Here is a 12,364-nt window from a genome sequence, read left to right on the forward strand (position 1 = left end):
TATACAAAATGTTTCTCAGTCAAAGTGTCTCTGTGAGTGCAGATCAGAGTCATGTCTTCAGGGTCATAGAAGGACACCTCCCCCCTGTCATAGTTCAGCTGGACTCTGATCCTCTGGAGACTCTTCTTCACTGTCACAGTCTGACCAACAACAACTGTGTATTTTCCAATTCAATGATCTAAACACCAAATCCTATGAATTACATTTTTTTCTAGGCATAATGTGTCTGTGTTTGAAAACTTTTTTTTTTTTGTGGAACCTAATCACATAATTATAAAGAGACTTTATTTTTTTTAAAAGCTGTCTTTAAATTTGCTGTGATCTAAATAAGAATCATGTACAGTTTACAGTGTACTTTATTTAACTTTTATTTAGAAATAATAAGGAAGAATATTTGTCACCTTGTAACTTTTAAAGTGATCGCATTTTGTTGGGATGGTGAAAATTTTGTTAAGTAAAGGTTTTTAGTTTTTTTCACTGTGAGCAGCTGACATGTTGTACTGCACTCATGTCTCGTCCCATAAACCAGTTTCACCCTGCTCTAAAAAACACAGTCAATGCTTTTACTTGTGTTTTTCTTTTTATTTGGGTTCATTTTCTACTGAATGCTGGTATACTCGACCTTTCTCTCTATTTTCTCAGCTTTTTAAGTGCATATCACTATTTTTGTCTCCAGATGATATAATGAAGATGATTATAATGATAAGGAATATTATATATAGATTATAGCACTGAGGATGACTATGAGGAAGTTGAAAGCTATGATGATGATGTGATGATGATTATTTGACATGCTTCTCTATGGGGCTCTGTGTTGCCAGTGCAGACTGGCTGCCTTTTGTACATAGCTGAGTGACCGTCAGCACCAAGAGTCACTGCTGCTTCAAAGAGTAAAGATGCTCCAGCAGGGGGCGCTGTCACACAAAATAAAGCACAAACACACACTGACGCAGCTTGATGCTTCTAATGTAGCTGCAGTAACTTTAGATCAAACAGACAATCCAGTCAGAGACATCAGCAGTTCATCAGTGTAGAAGAAGAACCAGCTTCCATTCAGATTATTGATCAGAGCTGCACAGTTAGGACTAAAATGACACTGATGCCTCTAATAAATCATCATCTGCATGAATTATCAAAGGTGAAATAAGGAACAGTGATTCATTGTGCAGCCCTGCATATAAACTACATGAAGTGTCCTCCTCTTGAGGCCACTGTGAGCTCTGCTGCCTTCCTGTTATTTAGTCAGATGAAGCATCACTGAGATGAGCTGGAGCCACTCTGAACTTCTGCCATCTTCTTTTTACAGTCACTGACTGAGCTGCACTGACAACACTGAGCCGGCTTCTCTTCATAGGGCGTCTTTCACTCTTTCCCCACTCTCTCTGTTTCCAACCTTGTTCCATCATTTCTCTGCAGTTGGCTCTTTCTACTTTCCCTTTGTCTCTTTTTGTCACTTTGGGTTTCTTCTGTATAATAATATTAATCCTCTAGTTCTCTGATTCTTCTGATTATTGCTCTGTTCTCTTACGTGCTTCACGTGTTTCTCTAACTTCAATAAAATGTGTTAAGGTGTTATCAATAAAATGACAGTTTAAATAGAAAGTTCAGCGTCCTTCTGTGTTTACGGACACATCAGACTGCAGCCAGGCTTTGATATATTTATTGATGGAAAATAATCCAGGAAATCAGTGAACTCGTGTTTCCAACATTTTCATCATATTTGCTCTGCAGGTGAAAAACAGAAAATCCACAGTTAACAAGACTAAATCCTGAATGTGCTGATGTGATCTGGAATATGAAGTGAGAGTTCACAGAAACACACTGGAACAAACAGCAGCTCCAACTGAACAAATGTTCAACAATTATGAAATAAATGTTTCAGGTCAGTCAGTAGCAAAGAAAACAGTGTCTGTATCTGACAAAGCAATTTACACAGAACTTAGGAACAATCTAAAAAACAAAGAATGAACTTTAGTTTGTATGAATACAACTGAATAAATGTCAGACAGTCAATATTATTCTGCAATGACACATTTTAAAGAAAAACATGGCTGAATTATCATGACAACCTACACAGTTTGGTTTATTTTGCAACATAATGGAGAACATGCTATAAGAAACACATTTAAATGAAACAAATCACTTAAATGAATCACTGACAGTTAAGTATTAAAAGCAGACATTAGGATTATTTATGAGACAAGTCTATTTATCATTTTGAAACCATTAAAACACAAATTGTCACGATGCTGTTATTAGCTGATATGGATCTAAATAACTGATGAAGGAAAGGAAAGTGACATTTATCAGTGCTTGTTCATCAGTGTCTGACACATGGAAGTATGTTCAACTTCGCACTGTTTAAATGTTTAAAAACTGTTTCATGAACACCCAATGACTTGAAACTGCTATATATTTGTCAAAGAAGGAAAAAATCAACCAAAAAAAGAACAAATAAATATAAAGTTTTAAGGACCTTCAAACTGAATTTGCAAGAAAACAAAGCAAAAATTACTTTTATCATTTAATTTTACTGTGTTTTGAAAATGAATTTTATCACATTGTATAAAATGCTTCAGATACTAATCTTTCTTTCTGCAATTTCTCACATAAATAAAAACAGGAGTTGCCTAAATTGAAAAACAAACAACCACAAAACAAGCTGTAACTAGAAAAATTTGCATTTCCTGCGAAAATGCAGTGTGGATGCTTTAAAGCTGAAGCTGTCTGCAAAAACTAGCTGAAAAAGCTGAAAAGTTGCAGAAATTGTAAAAACTTTGCAGAAGCAAAATAACTTTGCTAAAATGTAATAACTTGGCAGAACTGCAATATCTTAGAGGAAACATAATACTTGGCAGAAATACAATAGCATAGCAGAACTTGGCAGAAATATTGTAACTTACCAGAAACATGATAACTTCTCAAATATACAAGAATTTAGGAGAAATAGTATAAGATAACAGAAAGAATATATTTAGCCAAAAATACTTAAACATTACAGAAACACTATGATTTAGAAAAATAGTACAACATAGCAGAAATACTTTGATTTACCAGAGACACTGTGATGAACTATGAATATTGTAATTTTAAATTAATACTATGTTTTAGCACAAATACTATAAAAAGTAGAAATACTATAATTTAGCAGAAATACTATATTAAGCACAAAAACTAAATTAAGCACAAATCATATAAAAAGCAGAAATACTATAAAAAGTAGAAATACTATAATTTAGCACAAATACTATATTAAGCAGAAATACTATAATTTAGCAGAAATACTACAAAAAGCAGAAATACTATAATTTAGCAGAAATAGTACATTAAGCACAAATACTATATTCAGCACAAATCCTATAAAAAGCACAAATACTATAATTTAGCACAAATCCTATAAAAAGTAGAAATACTATAAAAAGCACAAATACTATAATTTGACAGAAATACTATCATTTGGCAGAAATACTATGTTTCAGCACAAATACTCTGGTTTAGCACAAATATTATAACATAGCAGAAATACAATTATATAGCAGAAATGCTATATTTAGAAAGAAAAATTTAATATAGTAGAAATAATATGATTTAGCAGAAATACTGTAATCAGCACATATACTGTAACATGACAGAAATTCCTCCACTTAGTAGTAATACTATAACATAACACAAATGTTATGATTTGGCACAAAAACCATGATTTGGCAAAAATACTATGATTGAGCAGAAGTACTATGATTGAGCAGAAGTACTAAGATGTAGTAAAAGTACTTTGATTTAACAGAAATACAATTATGGAGGACTAGTACTTTAAAATGGGAGAAATATTGATACACACACACATACACAGAGCCTACAGGGAACAGTATTTGTGCCATGGAGTGTTAACAAGAATGTGAGGTCCATATTAGAAAAGCTGGTAAAATGATAAAAGTTTGCAGAATTGTAATAAATGATGAATATAAATTACTGCTCTGTGATAGTGTATTAATTTGTAGGGAGAAAAACATGTTGATCAAGGTGGAATCGAACCAACGATCTTTGGCTTGAAGACCCATGTCACTACCAACTGCGCCACTGGGAAAGAGAGCGGGCGCCTGGAAAACAGGGTGATGAGCAGTCAGAATTAGATCGCGGTGAGAGGCGAAAAACGCCGTTTTTTGAGTTACAAAACGTCGTGTAACTCAAAAACTAGGTGGACTAGAAGCATAAATCTTGTACTGGATGAATAAGCGGACTTTGGTGTACTTTGACTGCGATTTTCATTGCTCTTTGTACAACCGTGGCTGAGATATGACGAGAGAAGAAACGGAAGACCTCAGATATGATTGGCTGGCTGGGAAGCCATGCAGGCCCTGATTTGTAAATTAGAATGAGTCAGTCCTCACAGAGGATTGGCTGCCTGGGAACCTGGCAGTAATATGTAGAAATAGTATGATTAAGCAGAAATACTATAATTTAGCAGAAATACTATATTAAGCAGAAATACTATAATTTAGCAGAAATATTATAAAAAGCAGAAATACTATGATTTAGCAGAAGTACTATATTAAGCAGAAATAATATAAAAAGCAGAAATACACACACACACACACACAGAGGGAGAGAGAAGCAACTTTATAGATCAGTCAAGCAGCCTGGGAGCTGCTGAATTTGAATCTACCAATCAGAGAGGCTGTGTACTTTTTCCCGCCAAAACAGGTGCAGCCGTTTTTACACAGGCAGCAGAGAAACAGGATTTTTGCAGTCTATTTCTCATAGTGAGGACTACCCTCCAAACAAATGGCCATAATTTCCTAACCGTAGGGGCTAGAACGGTCATTCTTACACCGTTTTGTTCAGAAGAGATGGGGGAATCTTCAAGTGTTGACAATTTATCATTAAAATATGAATTATTAAAGATATTTGACTTGTAATGCACCATAACTGAGTAGAGTCAAGCGAAAACTGCCTTGACTTGCCATCAAACAACGCTTTCTAACTCTAAATCTATTTGGAGTATCGATATCATTCTTTCACCGTAAGAGACAGCAGGCTTTGGTGAACAGACATGGAAATTTTCAGGTCTTTGTGGAAATCCATTAAAAAGATATGACGAGAGAAAAAAGTAGTTAATTTCCAGAGTTTGAAAGCTGAAGAAATCTGAGCGAAGGACGAATTTCCTACCCTCAAACAAACGTAATTCATGGCCAAATGGTAATAGGTGAGAAAATAATTCTTGAATTGTGAGCGTCAGGAGTGTCTGAAGATATATCGGGACAAGCCTCATGTCTTAACTTCGCTCCGTTAAGGAGATATGTCGATTCGAATATGCCTCTCATTACAGAAATCAAGCGGTGATTTTGAACAAACTCTCCATTGACTTTCTATGGAGAGTTTTGAGACTTTGTGTTGGTCTGAGGAGATTTGCCAAAATTCTATAAATCCCACAACAATGACAGTGACATTTTCTGAAAGCCAGCAAAAATACCTACGTTTTGATGTATAATTTGTGGAAGTTGAGTGAAAATTGAGCAAGTAGCAAGAAGTTGTTCGGACATGAAGAGAAGACTGCGAAACTTAAAGTGGCTCACTTAGAACCAACTGCATAGCAACCATAACAACCCATGTATTTTCTGAAAAATCACAATTTTGCAACTCAAAACTTTAAGAGGGATAAAAGTAAAACGGTAAAAGATTTGAAAAAGCTGAATCATACATGAATAGCCCAATAATTTGTGAACATTTTAAAGTTTGAATGGTTGTTCTAGGTGAAAGTATGAGGAAGTAGTTAAGTTTCAAAAACAAGCAAGTTTTAGCAGAATTTTGGAAGTTTTCCATTCATTTCAATGGGACAAATTAAAGGAAAAAAGCTTAATATTTTAAAAAGTATAATAGCAAAAAATAGCAAAAGTCATAGCTGGAATTAGCAGAAATAGCAGAATAGTTTAAAATTTGAACGGTGAAAATCGGCTGAAAATTGTGGAAGTAGTTAAGTGCCAAAAAAAGTACAAAAAGTGGCAACTAGAATAATAATAATAATAAAGTATAAAGAATAAAGAGAAACAGGAAAACAATAGTGTGGATGCCTTAAAGCATCCACACAACTAAAAGGATGAGACAAGAGAAGAAAAAGTTCACAGAGACCTCGTTGCAGTTTTCAGAGAAATCTCAGTCTGACAGATTTTGATATCAGAGGTTTTGGCGTCTCCTGCCTTTCCAACACTGAAAAACGGGAAGAGTGTCTCAGTGAAAGTGTCTCTGTGAGTGCAGATGTGAGTCATGTCTTCAGGGTCATAGAAGGACACCTCCCCCCTGTCATAGTCCAGCTGGACTCTGATCCTCTGGAGACTCTTCTTCACTGTCACAGTCTGACCACCAACATTAATGTATTCTCCACTGCGATGTGTTAAACACCAGAATCCACATGTTGGTGAAACGGATGACTCATTTTTGTCAACTGACTCTTTAATTAAACCCACATTCCAGTCAGGATGGTCTCCCACCTCCACCTCCCAGCTGTGTTTCCCTGAGCTGAAGCCCTCAGAGCCAAAAACAGTGGGATACTTAGTGTTTCTCTCTGGATTATCAGGAAGCTGCTGCTCTTTGTCTCGATTCCCCACACTGGTCAGATCATCAGACAGATAGAGCCAGCGGTTTGCAGTGTTTGGGTCCAGAATGACAGGACTAAAGTGGACCTTCTCCTTCATCTTCTCCCACACTCTGAAGGACAGGTTGCCCAGGTGTTTGGCCACATCTATCAGTGCTCCTGAGACCAGCTGTGGATCTGACACTGAGCTCTGGGCTCTGGCTCTGCTCTGAGTGTCTTTATAACTGCTGAGGAATGGCACGCTGTGTTTCTGCAGCTCTTCTTCAACAGCAGAGATGCTGTCTGACAGAGAGGAGATCTGCTCCTCAATCATCTTCATCTCTCTGCTGATAGTCCTCCCCTTCTGCTCCTCTTCCTCCCTCAGAGCTGCCAGTCTGGACTCCTCTTCCTCTTTCAGGAACTGCTGGAGCTTGCTTGAACTCTGCTCTGATCTGCCTCTCTGTGGACAACAGCTGCTTCTTCATGTGTTCCCTCATTTCATTGTATGTTTCCTCCACTTGTTTGTATTTGTTCCTCTTGTCCTGCAGAGACTTTAAGTCAGATTTCAGCTGCTCCTTCAGGTCACTGACTGCTTCTTCTACAGGAACCACTTTGTGACTCTGGTGGAGAGAAAACTCACACACAGGACACACAGCTCTGTCTTCATCCTCACAGTACCAGTAAGGGACGTCTGGATGTTTATCACACACCACCTCCTCCTTCTCTTCCTCCTTTTGTCTCAGGTGAGCTCTCACTGTGTCTCTTAGCAAAGGAGTCAGCAAGTTCTTTGAGAGAAACGTTTATAGATGTTTCATCCTTTGAAGATTTTCTTTTACAAATGGGACAGTTTTTGTTTTTAGTTTGTTCCCAGAATTTCTGCAGGCAGCTTGAACAGAAGCTGTGGCTGCAGCTCAGAGACACAGGATCTCTGAAAGTCTCTGAACACACATGGCAGCTCAGATAGTTTTCAAAAAGTGCGACTTTCTCCGCCATTTTCCAGGGTTTGGTTTCAATGACTCACCGAAATACGACCTCTTTGCTTGATAATGCCGCCAAATTGTGTTCTTCGGTACAAAGCGCAGGTTTTAATGTGACGGCGTCTCCAGCGTGGTCGGCAATGAGTTTAACTCTTTTAGGGGCGGAGCTGATAGTAATGGAGTTGCTATTTTACTATATTCCCACTAGATGGCGCTGTGTCTGTGATATAGATGTTGAATACACCACCAGACTACCGCTGACAGTCTCTATGCTTCAGAGAGAAATGTGACTGAACCAACATTAATATGCGTCGCTTTTAAATTCTGGTTTGAACTTAGGCTGCACTGACCTGTCATTAATAAATGCTTCTCTTGGTGACGGTCATTGATTATCTGGAGACTCTTCGTCACTCTCAGAGTCTGATAAACGACATCAGTGTATTTTCCACTCTCATAATTTAAACACCAGGTTCCAGTTTCTGGTGAAATGAATGATTCATTCTTGTCAGCTGACACTTTTATTAAACCCACACTCCACTCAGGATGGTCTCCCACCTCCCAGCTGTGTTTCCCTGAGCTGAAGCCCTCAGAGCCAAAAATGTCGGGATACTTCATGTTTTTCTGTGGATTGTCAGAAATCTGCTGTTTTTTAAATCCAAGTCTCACACTGATCAGATCATCAGACAGATAGAGACAACAGTTTGCAGTGTTTGGGTCCAGAATGACAGGACTGAAGTGGACCTTCTCCTTCATCTTCTCCCACACTCTGAAGGACAGGTTGATAGAATATGATACCCATTTACACAAAAATTAAAAATAAACCAAAAAACAGAAAATTACTGAGATCTCACTGAACTATGATGAAAACTCCCTTAGACTGTTTTGGCATCTCCTGCTTTTCAAATATTAAACGTGTCTCAGTGAAAGTGTCTCTGTGAGTGCAGATGTGAGTCATGTCTTCAGGGTCACAGTCTGACCAACAACATCTGTATATTGTCTATTGTTATATTAGAAACACCAAATGTCTAACTTTGGTAAAGCAGGATATTCTTCCTTCCTGTTAACTAAGCCTGTAATTCTATTAACTTTTATCCATATGATGCTAAATCAGAACAACATTCGCCTTAAGAAGTTTTATATTGTAAGGGAAAGACCCTACAATAATACCAAGAAAACAGAGAAAATCCCAACAGTCATATGACTCTCTATGATTTTGGGCTTTGGCAACAGTGGGAAGGAAAAACTCCCTTTTAGCAGGAAGAAGCCTCCAGCAGAACCAAGTTCAGGGAGTGGGCAGCCATCTGCCACTTGTAGTCAAAGTAAAAACAAATAAAGGAACAAACATAATCAAACAGAAAGTCCAGTCAGAGACATCTGCAGTTCATCAGAAATTGAACAGAGACTGTTTGATCAGCCCTGCACATAAACTACATGAAGTGTCCTCCTCTTACTTTCCTTTTATGTCTTATTGCCACTTTGGATTTCTTCTGTATAACAATATTAATCCTCTAGTTCTGTTTCCTCACATTAGATGCTTTATTCTCTTTTATGCTACACGTGTTTCTCTAACTTCAAGAAAATGTGTTAAGGTGTTATCAATAAAATGACAGTTTAAATAGAAAGTTCAGCGTCCTGCTGTGTTTACGGACACATCAGACTGAAGCCAGACTTTGATATTTTTATTGACAGAAAATAATCCAGGAAATCAGTGAACCCGTGTTTCCAACATTTTCATCATATTTGCTCTGGAGGTGAAAAACAGGAAATCCACAGTTAACGAGACCAAATCCTGAATGTGCTGATGTGATCTGGAATATGAAGTGAGAGTTCACAGAAACACACTGGAACAAACAGCAGCTCCAACTGTACAAATGTTCAACAATTATGAAATAAATGTTTCGGGTCAGTCAGTAGCAAAGAAAACAGTGTCTGTATCTGACAAAGCAATTTACACAGAACTTAGGAACAATCTAAAAACAAAGAATGAACTTTAGTTTGTATGAATACAACTGAATAAATGTCAGACAGTCAACATTATTCTGCAATGACACATTTTAAAGAAAAACATGGCTGAATTATTATGACAACCTACACAGTTTGGTTTATTTTGCAACGTAATGGAGAACATGCTATAAGAAACACATTTAAATGAAGCAAATCACTTAAATGAATCACTGACAGTTAAGTATTAAAAGAAGACATTATGATTATTTATGAGTCAAGTCTATTTATCATTTTGAAACCATTAAAACACAAATTGTCACGATGCTGTTATTAGCTGATATGGATCTAAATAACTGATGAAGGAAAGGAAAGTGACATTTATCAGTGCTTGTTCATCGATGTCTGACACATGGAAGTATGTTCAACTTCGCACTGTTTAAATGTTTAAAAACTGTTTCATGAACACCCAATGACTTGAAACTGCTATATATTTGTCAAAAAAGGAAAAAATCAACCCAAAAAAGAACAAATAAATATAAAGTTTTAAAGACCTTCAAACTGAATTTGCAAGAAAACAAAGCAAAAATTACTTTTATCATTTAATTTTACTGTGTTTTGAAAATGATTTTTATCACATTGTATAAAATGCTTCAGATACTAATCTTTCTTTCTGCAATTTCTCACATAAAAAATAAAAACAGGAGTTGCCTAAATTGAAAAACAAACAACCACAAAACAAGCTGTAACTAAAAGGATGAGACAAGAGAAGAAAAGTTCACAGAGACCTCGTTGCAGTTTTCAGAGAAATCTCAGTCTCACAGATTTTGATATCAGAGGTTTTGGCGTCTCCTGCCTTTCCAACATTGAAACACGGGAAGAGTTTCTCAGTGAAAGTGTCTCTGTGAGTGCAGATGTGAGTCATGTCTTCAGGGTCATAGAAGGACACCTCCCCCCTGTCATAGTCCAGCTGGACTCTGATCCTCTGGAGACTCTTCTTCACTGTCACAGTCTGACCACCACCTTTAGTGTATTTTCCACTGCGATGCAATAAACACCAGAGTCCATGTTTTGGTGAAGCAAAATGCTCTCCCTTCCTGTCAACTGACTCTTTACTTAAACCTATAACCCAGCCAGGATGGTCTCCCACCTCCACCTCCCAGCTGTGTTTCCCTGAGCTGAAGCCCTCAGAGCCAAAAACAGTGGAACCATAAGTGTATCTCTCTGGATTATCAGGAAGCTGCTGCACTGTGTCTCCATTCCTCACACTGGTCAGATCATCAGACAGATAGAGCCAGTGGTTTGCAGTGTTTGTGTCCAGAATGACAGGACTGAAGTGGACCTTCTCCTTCATCTTCTCCCACACTCTGAAGGACAGGTTGCCCAGGTGTTTGGCCACATCTATCAGTGCTCCTGAGACCAGCTGTGGATCTGACACTGAGCTCTGGGCTCTGGCTCTGCTCTGAGTGTCTTTATAACTGCTGAGGAATGGCACGCTGTGTTTCTGCAGCTCTTCTTCAACAGCAGAGATGCTGTCTGACAGAGAGGAGATCTGCTCCTCAATCATCTTCATCTCTCTGCTGATAGTCCTCCCCTTCTGCTCCTCTTCCTCCCTCAGAGCTGCCAGTCTGGACTCCTCTTCCTCTTTCAGGAACTGCTGGAGCTTCTTGAACTCTGCTCTGATCTGCCTCTCTGTGGACAACAGCTGCTTCTTCATGTGTTCCCTCATTTCATTGTATGTTTCCTCCACTTGTTTGTATTTGTTCCTCTTGTCCTGCAGAGACTTTAAGTCAGATTTCAGCTGCTCCTTCAGGTCACTGACTGCTTCTTCTACAGGAACCACTTTGTGACTCTGGTGGAGAGAAAACTCACACACAGGACACACAGCTCTGTCTTCATCCTCACAGTACCAGTAAGGGACGTCTGGATGTTTATCACACACCACCTCCTCCTTCTCTTCCTCCTTTTCTTTTTCTGCCTCACGTGAGCTCTCACTCTGCCTCTTAGCAAAGGAGTCAGCAAGTTCTTTGAGAGCAAAGATCATGGAAGGTTCATCTCTTGAAGATTTTCTTTTACAAATGGGACAGTTTTTGTTTTTAGTTTGTTCCCAGAATTTCTGCAGGCAGCTTGAACAGAAGCTGTGGCCGCAGCTCAGAGACACAGGATCTCTGAAAGTCTCTGAACACACATGGCAGCTCAGATAGTTTTCAAAAAGTGCGACTTTCTCCGCCATTTTCCAGGGTTTGGTTTTAATGACTCACCGAAATACGACCTCTTTGCTTGATAATGCCGCCAAATTGTGTTCTTCTGTACAAAGCGCAGGTTTTAATGTGACGGCGTCTCCAGCGTGGTCGGCAATGAGTTTCAGTTTCATTTACTCTGTTATGGGCGGAGCTGATAGTAATGGAGTTGCTATTTTACTATTTTCCCACGAAATGGCGCTGTGTCTGTGTTATAGATGTTGAATACGCCACCAGACTTCTTTTGATGCTGCAGAGAGAAATGTAGCTGAACCAACATGAATATGCGTCGCTGTTCAAATTCTGGTTTGAGTTTAGGCTGAACTGAGCTGCCTTTGTACACCAAGGATCGAGATTCAAATGTATCGTCATTCATGTTATTCATGGCACGACAACAGTTACTCAAAACTTAACACAACATCCAGATAATATATGTGTAATACATTTAAAAAATAAGCGATATTTTAAGAACATATTTAAACATTTTTTTATCCAGGTATGTTGTGAAAAGTTAAATATTGTACATCCAAAGGCTTTTCAGGTTACAAAGTTACACATCTATGTGTGTGTAGATGTATATACAAAAAAAGAACCAAAAGAAAAATCTATAGACATACAAAGATTACCACTTTGCAGCA

The 12,364-nt window shown here is 38.0% G+C and overlaps 1 protein-coding gene and 1 pseudogene across 1 annotated transcript; both read right to left on the reverse strand.

Moving 5' to 3' along the window:
- Positions 1-6,089: 6,089 nt before the first annotated feature.
- Positions 6,090-7,561, reverse strand: LOC146506304 (E3 ubiquitin-protein ligase TRIM35-like; annotated as a pseudogene).
- Positions 7,470-11,851, reverse strand: LOC146506305 (nuclear factor 7, brain-like). Its single transcript, XM_085179417.1, has one exon. The coding sequence runs from the start codon at positions 11,717-11,719 to the stop codon at positions 10,265-10,267; it is 1,455 nt and encodes a 484-aa protein (XP_085035543.1). The 5' UTR covers positions 11,720-11,851; the 3' UTR covers positions 7,470-10,264.
- Positions 11,852-12,364: the final 513 nt, after the last annotated feature.

The sequence above is a fragment of the Neolamprologus multifasciatus genome, chromosome 12 (assembly GCF_963576455.1).
Source record: "Neolamprologus multifasciatus chromosome 12, fNeoMul1.2, whole genome shotgun sequence".
NCBI classification, from domain to species: Eukaryota; Metazoa; Chordata; class Actinopteri; order Cichliformes; family Cichlidae; genus Neolamprologus; species Neolamprologus multifasciatus.

Bases quoted from the DNA above. Each gene is read 5' to 3' on its own strand.
- LOC146506305 (XM_085179417.1), bottom strand. From the start codon at position 11,719: ATGGCGGAGAAAGTCGCACTTTTTGAAAACTATCTGAGCTGCCATGTG.